General features: G+C 42.1%; 1 protein-coding gene across 1 annotated transcript in view; it reads right to left on the reverse strand.

Moving 5' to 3' along the window:
* The window catches only part of si:dkey-192p21.6 (uncharacterized protein LOC565246 homolog), a 46,672-nt gene extending 29,116 nt beyond the window's left edge, over window positions 1-17,556 (reverse strand). Inside the window, exons 1-6 of the mRNA XM_064318176.1 lie at window positions 17,406-17,556; window positions 15,624-15,745; window positions 14,016-14,134; window positions 10,308-10,377; window positions 9,824-9,893; window positions 7,309-7,385 (exon numbers count right to left, since the gene is read on the reverse strand). Coding sequence (XP_064174246.1) covers window positions 7,309-7,385; window positions 9,824-9,893; window positions 10,308-10,377; window positions 14,016-14,134; window positions 15,624-15,745; window positions 17,406-17,486 — 539 coding nt within the window. The 5' untranslated portion in view covers window positions 17,487-17,556. The remainder of the gene's footprint in view (window positions 1-7,308; window positions 7,386-9,823; window positions 9,894-10,307; window positions 10,378-14,015; window positions 14,135-15,623; window positions 15,746-17,405) is intronic.
* Window positions 17,557-17,813: the final 257 nt, after the last annotated feature.

A 17,813-nucleotide genomic window follows, 5' to 3' on the forward strand; every position in this document is an offset into this window, starting at 1 on the left:
ATAGAAGCAGAGAAGAAGTCACTTAATGCTGCTCTTCAGCTGATATTGGGGCAGATGAAGAAATGCTTGTCCAGCACCGAGCCTGTACAAAAAAAAGCCTATATATGGGTGCGTGGAGGCATGTGTGCACAGACAGAGACACGCTTTGAAGGTGACGGCTGCCCTCTGTGCATGTCGGCCATATTCAAATGGACTGCGTAATCCTTTAATGTCCGCGAGGCTCAGACGTTAGAAAAAGATCTGGGAATGATTATGCAACACTTCCAAAGTGCTCCATTACTCCACAGGATCAATACAAAGGCTTCAGAGAGTGAGTGAGGGTAAGCCTTACTGCTTACAGGGATATGTAACCTAGGAGACTGTCACAGGAAAAAAGAAAAAAGAAAAGAGAATAAAGTAAACAGAGCCATGCAATAATGTTCTCCCGCTGTTGGCGAATGTTATTCGCTTTATCAGGTATTCTAAAACAGTAGGTATAAGGCACAGCACATTTTATTCATTTACACATATTCCCTCAAATAGTTTGGGTTAGCGGCTATGCCCTGTGTTGGACATACACCCTTCTGATTCCAACTTAAATACCCATAGCACTATTGCTGGAGTAAACCTTCGTTTGAAATGTTTATAATAACATTGGCTTTGCACACGCAGCACAAAGTACAATTCTCACAGATGTTATGACAGTGTGAAAACCAGGATACAGCATTACCCGAGTAGAAAGCGTTGGTGATCTGCGGTTAGGATCTTACTCTAATACAGCAACACCAAAAAGAGGGTTCAAGTGTTTAAAACGGCAAAAAAAATCTTAACATTGGCCCTTAATAACCCAATGAATCCGCAACAAAACAGGTCAGTTTTCAGTCTTTAGCTATTAACACAAACACGTTACATTTATAAATCTAGTGGGGGGCTGGGGTGGGGGTGTGGGTGGGGGGGGTCATATATTTTGTCACATAGGAAATGATAACGCAGCTCTGGCCAATGCAATAACAGCCCTTTGAATCACTCAGGAAATGAGAGGCTGTCCTTTGAACGCGCTTATGCCGAACTGCTGAGTAAGGGAGCTGGGGCATAATTTATCACGCGAGCGCAAGTTAGTGCTAGCACGGGGGGGAGGTGATGGACTTCCGCATGGAACAAACAACCGTTGCGGGGGAAAACCTGAAATCCTGTGGAAGATGGCTTCCAACACGTCTGCGTTACGCTGAACACATCCACCGCGGGAATGTCAAAGACAACTGCATCCACCGCGGGAATGTCTGCATGGATGTCTGCTGGCTAACGGTGGCGTCCGTCGCTGGTCTGAAAAAAACCGTTATCTCCGCCGTGTTACGGCTGGAATTTCTAGAACGCGGAATACAATAATAGGACAGGGGATTTATGAACCAAAATAAAAAATGAAAGGTCTCCAGAAGTGTTTCTGGGATAAAGGCCGTATCTGTTCCCAGTTTTCCTGTTTTCTCCACCAAATTCAATTAAGCCAGACCATTACAGCTCCTCTTAGCCCTAACCTGCTGATACAAGATTTTAATCGCGCGCTATCATTTCAAAAGAGCTATTACACGAAAAACCACGTACACACACGCATGCATACACACACACACACGCACACACACACACATCCAGACCTCTCCAAATGCACCCATTAGTCTCCATAGCAACAAAGACAAAGGTTAAGTCATTTTCCAGATGAGGCCCTTTGCAAATTATTGCAATATACCAACTTATTGCCAATCTTTTTAATTAAAACCTTTCAGTGTCTGTCTCAGTTCATCTCTGGGAGCACTATCCTGTGCAGACTAAATTACAGATATTTAAACCCTTCCTTGGCCTTGTGAAAGGTCTGGATTAACCTATCTTTCCTAAGAGACAGAAATAGAGGTATTGCAGAACAATTAGGACAACATTAAAATTTGAATGAATATTCCATGATCGCCCTTTGAAAGGTGCATCAATGATGCGTCCATTTTGAGGTTGAGAAATTAAATCTACTGTGCTGTCAAAAACATGAACTCTGTAAAAAAATTTAAAAAAAAAACCCTTGTGGGGAATGCTGTGAAAACATGTTGAGATCCAACCCCTTGGCTTAAACATAAACCCACAGCAAAAACTATTTCCAGGTGATTTAGGACATATTGCATATTCCGTGGGATAATTCAACACAACTGAACTGTCTTTCATACAGGAAGTTATATTGTACAACAAAAGGAAGTATTTGCGTAATACAACACAGCAAGCCTGGAGGCTGACTTGAGAGATTCATTATTAAAAGGAAAAGAATAAAAAAATGTAATATTATGAAAGACACACCATTTTTTCACACGATCAAAACAGCATTTTGGCCATATTGTTGCAATCTGGTTTGGATAACTATGTACAATTATTCAATAAAAGTTTTTATTTTATTTTTTGAAGTTACGGAGAAGATACATTATTTTAATTGTGTTTACTGCTTGGTTTAGTGCCGTGAGTTATTGTGAATGCCAGGCTGAAAGTCGAAAAGCGTAAAAAAATTAATTCATAAGGAATAAGTCATACTTAAGATGATTTATTAAATGGAAGCGGTTGATTAAATAATGCTCTAATTAATATAGCAGGTTATGTGGAAGTTTATGAGCAAAGATGACATATGGTTATTTATAATACATTTTTCACATTGATTTTTATATCAAATGACTGGAAGGGGAAGCTTGGCTCTTGTTGCTTATTTCTCCAGAACAGACTCTGCTGAGCAGGCCATTCCTACCCATCTAATGTTTCATTTGTTTGATCAGTTTTTTTTTTTCACGTTTTAATTTTACTATATTAAACTGCTTAAAATAAACTCAATTCAGAATGACTTGCATAACCTCCATTTTTACATACATTTGTTTTTTTTTTTTTTGTTTTTTTACATAAATTAACATTTTACTTTAAAATTGCTGCGGTTAAAAAAACCAAAGACCCCATTTTTGAAACCAGCGGACTTACACCAGTCCTGGCAGGTGAAATTATAGATATACGAGAGAGCTGGACGCAGACATCCAGATGCTCCGTGATTAAAAACAAAATCCTTTTTAAAAAATTAAAATGCAAACAAACTCTTGCGTGATATATGCGGTGTCAGAAAGAAGCTTTCAGTTTCACTGGGAGGAAAATTACTGCTGTCGTCTCAAACTCACTCACACGGAAGCCAGACAACTTATGGGCCGGTTTTCAGATGAACTTTTGCTTGTTTATGATATTTTAATAAATAAAAGCGACAGGCTGGGATAGCGTTAGACTTGCGATGTCGTACCTGTGATACGAGCACTGCCAGGTGCAACATTGCTCATGGACACTAATTGAGGCGGGTGGAGTCATATTACCTGTTTATGTTTCTGTTTATGTCCTACCTCAGAAAGGTCATAACGCCCCCCAATCCAATCCAGAGTGATATCACCAAGACGTCACACCAAGGCCTATTTGTAATCAAACAGTGTAATGTTAAACTAGCAAACTACAGTTTGAGTGGTAATAACACCACTACTGCTAAACATATGTCTTTACACTGCTTTATCGATCCCGCAAAGAAAGAAAGAGAGAAAGAAAGAAAGAAAGAGAGAAAGAAAGAATATCTAAAGGGAGTCAGGGAAGCCATCTGAAGACGTGTTGGAAGATGGGCAGGGTTTCTGCTGTCCTTACTGTTGTGGGAAGCTCATTCCACCGTTTGAGGGTCTTGACCTGGAAGTGCAGACACACAGGGGGAGAGGCCAGGCACCCAGAGGCAGCAGAATGAAGACAGAGCAGAGCTGTCTCTTTAGCTACCTGATAGGCTAGCATCAGGGTTTTCAATTTGACGTGAGCTGACACATTTATGGTTTAATGGCCACTGGAAAGTCAATGGGAAATTAGCATGATGGCTGAGACTGGGCAAAGTTCATTGTTTAACCAAACTGTAAATCGGTGAACTGGTGCCAGACAATGACACATATTTTAGTTGCATTATTCAGGGGTAAAGAAAAACCGTGCGAAGTTAAGCTTCAGTTTGACTTTGAGATTTGGGACACAACATAAAGTTATGTTTGCTTTCTCATAGTGATCCACTGGTTTATATAGTTCACCTTTCGGTACAGTGCATTTAAAATGTATCACTCCTTTCACTGTCCGACTCTCAGTACACTGAAGGGCACGGTACCAGCCGCAGCTGCATTTAAAAGGAATTGGTTTTAATTCATGATCTTAAAAACCTTTGGGGGGCCCCTTCTCCCAAATTCTCTTCTGGGGGGTGTTTTAATGGCCTCCCTACTGCCCCTCAGGGACTTAATGGCGTTTCACTGAGGGGGGGGGGGGGTGCTTTATAACCACCCGCACCTGCTCCAGTGGTGCTACTTAGTCAATGACTCTGAGATAATAATTCATTTGAGACAAACAGTTTAATTAATTAATAATGGACGTTCAGGTCATCTATCATCGTTTACTACAATTAGGGAAAGACGTGAAAGGTCCCCTCAGAATATTCAATGCGTAAAATCAAACTGAATGTTTTTAGGACTGAGTGCACACATTGGTCTGCATGTGAACAGTCAAAGATGGAGGCTGAGGTGCTGGGCGTAGCTTGTATACTGAGCATATAAAAGGAACAGCTGTTTGACATTTCAGTATATTTGGGGACTGACCAAACCGAAGAGACCGAGAGCAAATAGCCTTGGCCTTTGTGTTGTAATTTTAAACTTCATTTTTGTCTACTTTGGAAAGCATTTTGTGCTCTATGCTTGTAAGGTCTTATATAAATAAAATGTGCTATTATTATTGTTAGCATTATTATTATTATTATTATTATTATTATTATTATTAAATGAACATTACCAATCAATATCAGCTGTGCATTTCTGTGAGGATCAGTCTCAGCTGTGCATGCATTCAGGAGAGGATGCTGCTGTCCGTGGTGCTGAAGACCTGCCATGCTTCAGGAGATAGCAAGAAGCTCCATTTCTGGCTAAAGAGGAGCAACAGAGGCACACCATCGCCCAGCCCCCCTGATACTAACAAATGGTCAAAGAGCAAAGGGGACTGGAGCCTCCTTACTCAGCACCCCGAGGCCTGTACTACAATGCTGGCAAGGGAAGAACGTTTTATTTTCCCTTGTTTTTTGCCCGTCAGTCCATACGGTTTGGTCTCATACAAGGATTACCGAACCCTACTGGTGGCCTGGTGCCAGTACCTCGTGGCTTGGGCACCACACTCCGGGTGCATCTGTCTACAAGGCAGCTAAAGCCTGTTACTCAGACAAGCGGCAGAGAGATCTGACTCAGCTGAAGTGGCAACCAAGACTTGTTGTCTTTCATTGGCTGATGGCGATGCTGAACACAGCCTGCAGCAGGTAGACATTTTCGCAAAGGAGCCTGAAACCAGTTACCGTGACTACGTGCAGAGCGAGATTTACAGAGGAGAGAGAGGAGCAGGTGTACCTCGCATTCAAGTACTGCGTCAGGAAAAATAATTTGGGGAAAATAGAGTGATGAAAAATTGAGACAAAATGCTACATTTATCAAATTTCCAAAGTATTTTCATGGGGAATTTTGATTTTTCTAATTCATAGTTGGCTGCAATAGCCAAAACCTAGTTTGAACATTAAAGTGTATTAATTAGCTGTTATTAGCTGTAATTCGAGCATAATTCCAGCTCACATTCACAGAAATGACAAGTGCAGGACTGAACTTCCTTCTTACATATCTTTAAAGACAAAAATATCAGAGTTAGAAGACATGGACATAAAGCATGAAAATATATGACATAATCAGGTTTGCAAAGATGGGATACTATTGTATACATAATCTGGTGTTGGACGCAGATTGCAACCCGATGTTGAAACAGACTCAGTGTCTCTCAACTGCATAGTCTGCAAACAATTATTAAAGCAGCGAGGACATGCATGTCATATGAAACCCCGAGCAGAAAGCAAGCCCGCGGTGTCACTCATTATATATTTTCCATGCTGACGTCCAAACGGACAGAGACCTGCGCAATACCCCATGCTTTCTTGTCTTATCTCCCGCTCCATATTTTGCCTCAAAGACCAGATTTATTGCCCTCCAAATGCATTCTGATAAATAGTTGGTTTTATTGCATCAATTACCAGAGCGAACGGGAGGTCAAGCGCGCGCTTGCTTCCTGTGCTGGAGAGAAGGAGCCCAGCCTCCCCAGCCCCCTCCCCCCCTCCCCACCCCACCCCCCCGAAGCCACAATTAAGTGTCGCCAGGGACGCGAGATTAAATCACAACTCTCCTGTTCAACAGGAATCCATTGTTCCAAATCAGAGAGGGAGGGAGATATTCGAAGCGCTGCCCCGAGCGATCGGCGGATAACGGCGGGCTCTAACGAGCGCGTAACCAGACAGTGACCCCCCCATCAGCATTCATCATCCGCGCTGTCAGCAGCGTGTCGCCCCCATCTCGCGCACGCCGATAATTTAATGCGAAAAATCAATTAGCCCGCATATGCGGCCACCGCGGAGGCAATTTACAAATCCGGTCCGAAAAAATTTCTGCGTCGAAAGTAGCGATTCAGCACAAAGGAAGTGATCTAAGTGATCACTTAAAACGCATCAGCCCTCTGCGTCTCCGTTCATGTTGCCGGAACTGACTTTTTTTATTCCATTGCAGGTCTGTGCGTACATTCTCCACAAACTGCAGTGAAACAGTAAAGCTGTATCACAATTCTGAACAAGACTTACATTATACATTTACATGGTATAGATCACGTCTCACACCATGCTGACCCCGAGGGTTACTTGATGTGAGTGGCTGCTGGCTCTGTCCAATGGTCTATTTTGATCCATTACAGCAAAATGTTTTGAGGATCGTTCATTACAAATTGACTTAATTTACATCATGTGCACCAATTTTTGAAGGTAAACTTTTAAAAGAAGAGAAATTTAACAGTAGGAAGCCACCTGTGTTTTAACAGCACACTGAGTTCTGAGGCACCTGCTTGTCTCACAGAGATGCGAGCCGCTCACACTAAGCTAACAAATATAAGCCACTCATACAATGCTACTGACTGGGAAACAGTGGCGCTATGCTAACAACAGTGAGCCACTGGCATCATACTGAGGGTTCACGAAGTAACAAGGTGTCTGTTTATGCTATGCTAACAATTGAGAGCCTCTCATAGCTGAGACAGCCCCTCCTGATACACTAATGAGTTTCTACTGGAGCACCTTGCAGACGTGTCTTCTGTGGGTGGGTCCTGATTGTCAGAGAGGAACAGTCTTAATGTTTCGATGCCTCAGCACTTGTAACTTGCAATTTGACAAACTTGTATTTGACGGTGCAGTGCAGCACTTACCCTCTGAATGTGTCCAAAGACCTCAGCCGTGAAGATGCAGGTTTCATCTGTTCAACGTCCCTGCTGCAGCTTGCATCCTAAGTTCAAACCGAAAGGAAGAAAATTTCATTTTGAAAAGAAAACAGCATTAAAATCCTTCATTGGCAATTGAATTACATTTTATACTCACACTTCATTTTACTTGCTCTTGCATGTTTGTCACATATACAAGCTTAAGTGAAATAAAATAAACATTTGTCAACAGGCAGCAGAAATCCTTAATATTGAGAATGTGAATTTATATAAGTGTAACCACACGTTATTGATATCATCTTAAAAACCTCTCTCAGTTTCAGTTAGTGTTCATTTTAGATGCCAACAAAAAGAATTTGGCAAGTTAGCTATGGATATGACCATCGAAATCGTGACTAGTGGCATATAAACAGTCAGATGTTTTGGGTTTGAATAATGAATACCTGTCAGGCTTCTCAGTAATAGATCACAGTGTAATTTTTCAAGGTTGAAAACCATGATGTGAGGTCGTGACTGAAATGATGGAAAGAATGTGCTTTGGACATACAGTAACACAAAGGGTTGAGAACTGAGAGAGAGAGAGGGCGAGAGAGAGATCAAGAGGGAGAGAGGGAGAGAGGGAGAGAGAGAGATGGAGAGGGAGAGAGAGAGATGGAGAGGGAGAGCGCTCCACTAACCCAAATGACATTACGGTTTTAAACAAAGCCACAATTATTGGCTGCTGCCTCAAGGCTCTGTTTACACATTTCAGAGCTTTTTTCCCCCCCCCGGTTATGAATACATTCTTTCTTCTAGAAGACATAAGGGGTCACGTCAAAATTGTCTCATTTTTTTAAAAAGAAAAAAATGTATGTCTTTGTTTAATGTATACAGTTCAAGGATTTAGATTTTCCTGTGGACACAATTCCTCCTTGAGAAAATAAAACACGTTGTTATGTATGTTTCCTATAAAGCATATACCATGCATTCTTTTGGGTAAATTTGAAATGAGAAAATAAGAAGGTTGATTCTCTGCCAGTTTTGGTCTGGACAAGGATGCACAGTCCCTGCTTGTGAGACCTTATGAGGAAGACCTGTGGGCCTTCGCAGATTGAATTTCCTCTCCAGAACAGGAAGAGGACAGTCCTAATTTCGCGTGATGGATCTGCCTGCCACGATGGGACCATATGGGAGACAGACGCCTTCTCCTTCGCCACAGAACAGAGGGAACAGCTATTCATATTTATCACAAATCGCCGCTTTAATGGAAATGACAGGGAGATGGCTGCTCGTGGCCCAATCACTCTTAAGTTAACAACAACAACACCGATAGCAACAAAAACATCCATACGACTTTACCTGTGAATAATACGCCACTAGATTAGTTTTAGACAAATACATTTAGTATTCAAACCTTACCTGAATAAAAACTAGTATTCAACATAAACAGATCTACAGGGTATACTATATGGCATTATATGAATACATTATGTTGCAAATGTTTCAACAAATGCAGAATTGCATTATTGCAAAAAAATTGCATTATTTTGCTTTTCACGATAATACATATGTATGTCAGACCATGTGTTTGTGTGCATGTTTGCATATCACAGTAGCACTCCATTGTATTTTAAAGTACTTTATTTTGAAAATCAAAAAATATTAGAAATATAATCACTCCACATGATATTGCCATGAGTTATAGGTAATAGTTTCCTATCTGGTTGCATGTCATATTAAGTATTAAGATTACAAATATAATCATACTCTAGTAAGTATTGATCGACATAAAAGGGCAACTTGTGCCTGCTATGACAAATTGTTAAAGCACACAGTTTGTGTAATGGTATGGAAATGAGTTGGCATGGACATTTAAAGTGGGAGGGCACAATGATTCAAACATAAATCTTAAATTTGTTAAGTTGCAAAATCCTGCTCCACATTTCAACGGTATTTCAAAGTGACTAGATGTCATATGATACACAGACAGTTTTTGTAACCTAAATGAATGTTTACATTATGCACAATTTATACAGTTGTACATTGTACACCATTCATGACGAATACACAGGGAGAATGTATACGTGTTCATGAAGGGAGATGTGACATGAACAAAAAATGTGCCTTAATGAGTTCATTGGAGGTCAGAGGTCATTCACATAACATGAAGCATATTACTGCAGCATGTACTGTAGAACTGAAGGGAATGGAGGGTCAGGTGGTCAAACACTAACACGGTGGCCACCTCTGAAATTCGTGGCCAACCAGGTTTCACAAACCAGTCAGCTGACTTAACAGGAATGTGCAGTAAGAGAAGCAGAAAGGCCATCAACAAAAGAACGTCCGCATTCGGAGGGATTCACTTTCACAGGAAAACAGTCCTCGCTATAAGCTTAGACCTTCTGCATTTTAATTTGCAATAATGCACCATAATGGCTAAATGCATCCTCTCCAGCCATGGCTACATTTGTTCAGTTAATTTATTGGTGTTGCTCATTTTCAGCTGTATAAAATGAGTACTTACACAGTCCAGTGAAGACTCTCCTGCTCTTCTGCAACACAGGAGGCTGATGCATTTCGATTTCTTCAGCCATCTGCATGGAAATATACGATTAATAGTTATTAATCGGATAAGTCTGGCTAGAGCTCATGCAGCATCGTAATAACTTGTTTTCAGTCCTATGATGAATCACTTGGAAACCAATCCAGTTTAATAATTATGTTTCATTACCTTTCCTAGGCACAGAGCTGTATTTTCATGATTTATGCAGATGATGCATCCACATTTTGAAAAATGTACTGTATTCCATGTTGACACACACACACACACATACACACATGCATGCGCATGCTTGCACACACACACATACACACACACATTTTTTACCCCCACTTTTTCCCCATCCCTAGTTATATTATGCCCTTGTGGCTGAAGTTGTGTGTCTCGCACCCAAACCAGCTCTTTACCCGGTATGTGTCGGTGATGTAGAGCAGAATGCCAAACTTGCCTGTAGAGATAGGGCGTAGAGACATAGAGGACAGCCAATAGGAACAGGACAACCGCTGCGGCCAGAAGGGCTGCCATTGGGACAGGAAGAGGAAACGTTTCATTAAAAATTAAACGCCCTTTTCAGCCAAAGTAAACACAGCTGTACAAATGAAAGAGGTACCCCCCTCCCAAAACGCGTTCGTCGCGTATTGAGTACAGCGAATCGATTAAGAGAACTTCTCGTTTTCAAAGTCTGCTTCCCACTACACAGATATGCTCAGCAGCTAAATTAATCTGAGGTTAGAGGAACTGTGTTTTTGTTGGCCGACCACTTGCAGACCAAGGTCGACCGCGTTCGAGGACAGACAGTGAATGTGACAGGGACCCAAAATTGAGTTTGCGTGATGTGTCCCCTCTTCTTTTCCTCTTCACTCTGGAGCTTGTGTATCACACAACGGGCAGTGCATGCTGGGAAACAGTGAGCTATCTCAGTACTGCATGACCTCTGTCCGTCTGAGTTTCTCAGCATGCTGACACTTGTGGGGATCTTTGACTGGGGAATTCACCACTTGCAGGGCGCAGGTCATACAACAAAATGTATGAAGGTTGTTGCATCAACAGGACAGTTACAACTGGTCATTCCAACTTTGGGGAGCTTTAAAAATGTGAATAAAAATCTGTTTTTATACCATGTGTGTCATAAAATCAGAAGTGATACCCAGACTGGAATACCCAAACTAGAAGGCCATGCACAATTATCCTGAATATCTTTGCAATGTTTCATCAAGCAGTTTATGTTTCAGAACTTAAATATCAGTGCTAAAATAATTAGTCATGAAGCACTGATCAACCATGTCCAGAGTGAGCGAGGACTGGAGTCAGGGAAGCACAGCAAAGATCACAAACGGAGCAAATGGGTTTTAAAGCAATAATGGCTGTTCATACGAGCGTGCGCCGGTGTGATAGATTATGAGGGAAAACACAGTGAGGGTGAGCGCAAAGGCTTCACCATGGAGACAGCATGCACCTGCGCACCTGTACCATTAAACCATTTTATTTACGGCATCTGGGCCATTTTCAGAAGACTGGGCTGTTACCCAGAGAAATGGGGTCGGTGCTTTATTATTCAAAAACATACAAAAAAAAATACAAAGGTGTTCTGTTTGGATTATTATGAGTTCTTACATTATTTCAGCCAACAGCAGTTGGTCAATCTTTCATCAAGTAGTAAGCTTTTCACACATCCAGGTGTTTCAATACTTTTATTTCCCATAGCTAGTTTGCTTCAATAACCAACCATAGCTGCATATGATTCCCAGAATTCACTGGGAAAAGTGCCCAAGTTGGCAGCTGAGTTTATGGAATATATTGCTTGTTTTACATGGGTAAAATGTTTATGTATGCAACGTACCAGAGCATACCTCAAAGAAGGGAATTCCTCCAGTAATGGCCATCAACCAATAGCCTCAACCAATCCTGTTTCAGATCCACCCGTCGCCCTATCAACATTGCGGACCATCTCCAAATAACACTACAAACTGCGCCCTCGCCCCAATCACATAACAGACCCCTGTTCCTCACAGCCAATCACAGTGGAGCGCGTGAGCACTCCTCACACTCCGGCGGGCTCAGCCCCGCAGAACGGACACGTCTGGAGTAATGGCCAGCCCCGGTCCTAAAAGGCTGACCCGTGGCATAATCTGTGCAGCTTTAAGTACAGCCACATTATGGGAAATCTGCTCTCAGCGAGCCGGCCATTACCTCCGATTCCCCACGGCCCCTTAATGTATCTCCCGCAGTCCCCGCCCCAGCAGCAAAACAAACAGAAAGCTTTTATTTTAGCTGTTTTCGGGACAAAAACCCGCTAATCTGGTCGATATTCGGGCCTCCTCCGGGACGCCCGTCAGCCAGGCTTTGGCACGGCTGTGGGGCGGCGGAGACGCCGCCTGCGTCTGATTCGATTAGGAGCAGGACAGGATCAAAGCTCGCTTAAGCAGGATGCACCTCCACAAAGAGAGGAGCACTGTCTGTTCTGTATGTGTATTATTATTATTATTATTATTATTATTATTATTATTATTATTATTAGTAGTAGTAGTAGTAGTAGTAGTAGTAGTAGTAGTCATAGTAGTAGTAATAGTAGTAGTAGTAGTAGTAGAAGTACCTGACTGCATAATAGTTGAAGCAGCAGCAGTTGTAGCAGTAATAGTAGAAGTAATAGTACAAGTAGCAGTAGTAATAGTATAGTACTGTAGTAGTAGCAGTACCAGAAGCTGTAGTAATAATTGTTCAAGTAGTGGTAGAAGTAATAGAAGCAGCAGCAGCAGTAGCTATAGTAGTAGTAGTAGTACCTGACTGCATAATAGTTTAAAGACAGTCAAATGAAATTCATTGAGGACAGATCTGCTCAATCAAAACAGTTAAATAGTTTAAATTAAATAAAAATATGTGCTATTTGAGTGTGAGTGTCAGTTAGTATGTTGTTTTTGTATTTTCATTTGTTTGCGTAAAAAGCCCTACTACAGTGCTAACAGCTGCCAGGTTAGCAACAATAATTAATTATTTGCTTATAATCTGACAACGGCAGAGGAACTCATTTTCAACCCTCTGAAACTCACAAAACCTTATTAGTTTGTATGCATTCGTAGATGAATCAAAGTTCTATGGAAATTTTAAATTATTATCCACTCAAAAATAAATACACCAACTGAACCTGCAGTGACTTACATCTTAAGTGCTTTGGCTGTGTCCCAAATGGGATTGGACAGGAGTGTAATGGTTCCTCTCAATGAATGAGTCAAGGTTCGGGTATTGTCAGGCCCTAGATCTTCCCATTTCCCCCCTAAAGTGGAACCGTTTCCTGTTCCTGTCAGCTCCACTGCTCTGCTGCACACCCTCAATGCATCATGGGACACCATGATTAATCAGTTCCTGTAGTTTACTAAGCTTACAGGTATAATTCCTCACTTTTACGGATTACATTTACTGGAACAGACACAAGCATAGGCACGCATACACACACACACACATATATATATATATATATATATACAACAATATATGATTAAGCTGTATGTGTCAGTGCGTGTGCTGTTATCTGTTTCACCAGCACTGACACCAAGGCTGTTTATCACACATTGAACATTACAGCAGGATGCACATCTCTGATGCAAATGGTCCTGTGTTTTTGTTTAGGGAAAATAATAATAATTGTCCAGTCAGCAGAGGAGGGAAAACGCTGATATCCGAGCCTGAGGATGAATCTGTAAAGCTGATATCCAGCAGCCCTGTAGGCTGGTCGGATTGGCTACTTTAGCCGTTGGTAATTTCATATCTCAGTGTGTGGAGCCACATTTCTGGAGTAACAAGAATTCGACGCAACTTCCCTGTGTACTGTGAAAGGGCCCATTTCAGAATCTTCCTGCATTAAGTATTTATTACGTCTGAAAATTACACCTCTAATGAGTTGAGTATGAGTTTTATTTGTCAGCATTTTTCTAAATGGAGACGTGTCTTTCTTGTGCTTGTGTGAACAGCAAAGTGTTTAGTATAGTGACTTATTCACTGTTTTAATGTCTTTCAGTTTGACCTGGTTTACTTTATGAGAAGCGTAACACAGCATTTCACAGATGCTCAGTCTCAACCTCTGTGTGACACCAAGGTAAAACCAGTTGGGGATTTATGGCTTTTATATAATTAAAACTAAACTAAACAAAACTGAACTTACGTAAGTAGCTGTTGATCGGTTCCTTGTCCAGAGTCCGAACACAGGTGATGTTGTCAGGGTAACCAGAAGGCTGGACCCACACAGAATAATGTCCGGATTCGCCATACAGTTGACTCCACCTGCGGTAGTACAGCACATACAGCAAACAATAAAATGACAAGCAGAGATCTGCTCATAACTTTGTGAAGTGATTCGCCTCACGGCTATGCTTCACGCTCACCTTCATGTGAACCCTCAGAATCATCCCCGGGGGCCTGACACCAGCTATAGTCCTGTTCATTAATCTACGGGAAGCCTGGGGGTGGGGTTGGGGGGGGGGGACGATGTGCAGCTGTGTGATGCTTAAAAGTGACTTCCTGTTTTCGGAACACAACATCCCTCTTCAAGGGCTTTTAGCATCTAACACATCACCGCTGTCTCCTATGCTCGGGTTGTGGCCTTAGCACCCTTCAAAGCACAGCAGCGACATCTAGAGGCAGAGAGCCGCATGTGCACCTCACGGCACTCAAGTTTCATCTCCCCAAAAGGTGCATTAGGAGACCTTATTGATCGCCCAGTGAAAAGACATATAACGCTATCACTTAGAGGGTCTTTTTAAGGTGGGGAGAGGAGAGTGAGGGAGGGGGGCGAGGGTTAGATCAATGGGGGGGCTCAGACCGGAGAGGGACCTCCACATTGATCTAGCGAGGCCATCCCCCTCGATCCCGTGGACGAGGAGAACAATCTTGTCTCGTGAAATCCGATGCCTTCCAGTTCGTTTAAAGATGACCCCAAATGAAATCCGCGTGCCCTAATGCCTCGCTCGCTCCGATTGTTTATAAATACTGAAACGGATTCTTCCTCCAGAGATTGAGCGCACAGAGGGCTTGCAGGCCTGTTGCTGTGAGCTTTTAACGGGCCTTTTTATCATTATTGGAGTGTCAGCTCTTATTAACCCCGCAAGAAAACGAAATCGATATCCCGGCTCGGTCGAGTATCTTTCTGGAACAAAGCAGGTCACGATAACCCCCCAACCCCTCCCTCCCACCCTCACCCCATATCCAACCCCCCCACCCCCCCCCGCCCCCCACCCACGCCCAACATGCAATAAATAGTCGGGGAAATTCAAAATGCCATCACTCTCTGTCTGTACCATAACTCCCCACATCTCAAATCTTCTGCACATTGCCTCAGAAATGGAGCAAATGACTCACAAACTTTCACTCACTCACAGTGCCTACTCACAGTTTAATCAGATAAAATACTAATTCAATTAATTACATCCTTTATTTCATTTTCTATTATGTCTGATGATTTCCCATTTGTAATGAAAACTTAGTGATGAAAAACAACTCACCAAGTTATACTATTTTTTTCTTGTCTTGTATTAAAGAAATGGTGTCCAATGCAATATTCTAATTGGTCAGCCTTGAAGCCCAGCATTTTCCACAAGAGAAATTGCATAATGGCATAATGTCAAGATGCAGATTCTGTGCAGAAGTACACATTTAAAAAATGGGTTCTTGTGCTCACTTATTTGATTTCATTTCATTTTAGAACTGTTTATGTTCCTCTTTGACCTTGGACACTAAGTGTTAAAAACAGTAATAGCTGCAGTCTATACGTCACCTGCAGGGGGTGCTGTTCCCAGGGTCAGCCTCCACAATCAGAGTCAAGGTGAAACGGGTGCTCACAGAAAGGGACGCGTTGCTGGGGCCGTCTGGAAGGATGAGCAGGGGCTGATACAGGCACTGGGAGAGAAACGCAACAGCTTCTGGAAAGTTCTGTGATCTTCTCCTACCCCTCCCTCACATTCTCCCCATTCAGCAACCCACTGAACCTGCATGCAGGTCTGCATAGTTACAATAACCCACACGCATATTCCCACTATTAAAATAACCCAAGAGCACTGGCCATTCATCACCACATAAATATGTCAATTAATCACATGACCCCACAAGCTTTTCATTTACAAATACTGCAAAAGAGGGAACTCGTTCATTTATAGTCATTTTTATTGTAGCTTTGAGAGAAAGTCATTAGAATTCACAGCATTCAATAACGTTGATTTGTACTGTATTTTTTTCTTGCGGGCTTCAAGAAAGCCGGCATTTCAGGCATCCGATTGGCCGGATGCACAAAAGGCTGCCCGGAGCGAACGAAGAGGTGAGATGGAGTGACCGTATATGGGCTTTCCTTCATAATGGCACGCTGCGGATTGGGGTTACTTAAGAGCGAGTGTCAGGAGAATCCAGCAAAGTGGTTAAAAGGGCCGCTTTGTTACAAATGATATCAGCAGTAAGTCAATATGTCAGTGTAAAGGGGGAGGCGTGTGTGCATTAAGCTGGACTGGTGGCTCGGTGGCTGGCTCGGCTTTACCACAAACACACCAGCCCCGAGGGACCGCGTGTCGCACTCATACAGAATCTGGCGCATTCAGTATTTTATATAAATGCAGGCCTTCAGTAGCTATACTGCAGGTATACCTCTAAATCTCAGAGATTAGATGTCTCTGGTAGATGTGAGCTCTCCTAAAATAGAGATTTATAAGTTAAGATTTCTCTATTGTTTTAGTTTTGTTTTACTTATATTGACTTGATTGAGAATATTTGTGTTAAGTTCAGGCACAGTTTAATTATCTGCTATTACTACATTACATTACAGACATTTAGCAGACGCTCTTATCTTGAGTGACTTACACAACTTTTGCATAGCATTTACATTGCATTCATTCACACAGCTGGATATATACTGAAGCAATGCAGGTTAAGTACCTTGCTCAAAGGTACAATGGCAGTGTCCTACCCAGGAACTGAACTTGTGACCTTTTAGGTTACAAGACCAGTCCTTACCAATTATTCTACTCCGCCACCCAAGAATAGCAAACACATTCAGGGTAAACATGCATGTTTACATACAGCATGCATCATTTAAACATAATTGCCCTCTCTGTGTAAATGAGCAGCAAAGAGATGGGTTCCTGTGATTTACATTACAGCGAAGTATAGGGTTTTAGTGTAGGATAAGAGAGTAGGTCGGACACATTGACAGAAATTGTTCAATGAATATTCTCTCCCCTATATTCCTCTGATTTGAATCCTTTCCCATTGATGGCGGGATTCGGTCGATTGGATGGCGGTGTACATATCAGGAGCGGCTTTTCCTGTCCTTTGAGTGGAAATAGATAGGGGCATGCCCGACAGGAGACAGGAAACGTATTTATTTTCCTACTCAACCCGGCACGAACGGCACACACAGGACCCATTCTCAAGCAGACGAAATAATCGTTAGAACGGATGACTGGACGCCGCGAGACTCGCGAAAGACTCGCCAGAGATTCGGTGTTCTTCGTCTCACAATCCGCCGCAGCGCTGGCTTCGGAAACGTAATTAAAAAACGGACGTTTAATACCTTATAGCAGTGATCGGAGATGTAGGAAACTCTGATGCCAGACTGCAGGTCGTTGTGCACTGTGAGCAATGCCTCATCCATTTTTAAAGCCCGCACTATGAATAAAAAATCATAAGTGCATTATTAGAGATGAATTCTGATATTCAAATATAATTACATTAGACAAGTAATCTGGTAAACTGCCAATAACAGTTCTGAATGTTTTTAACTGGAACTGTCTGCAAGTTACAGTAAATGTGAAATACTGACAAGCCAACATCGCATAACCCACACAATGATTATATAACCAAGAAACCAAAAGTAAACAAATTTCAACTCACACAGTGGACACAATTCATGAATGAGCACAAATTGCTTGGTTAATGTTAAAACAAAGGTAGATTGCGTACCTATAAATCTTCACCTTTA

This window comes from Anguilla rostrata, chromosome 18 (genome assembly GCF_018555375.3).
Source record: "Anguilla rostrata isolate EN2019 chromosome 18, ASM1855537v3, whole genome shotgun sequence".
In the NCBI taxonomy this organism is placed as follows: domain Eukaryota; kingdom Metazoa; phylum Chordata; class Actinopteri; order Anguilliformes; family Anguillidae; genus Anguilla; species Anguilla rostrata.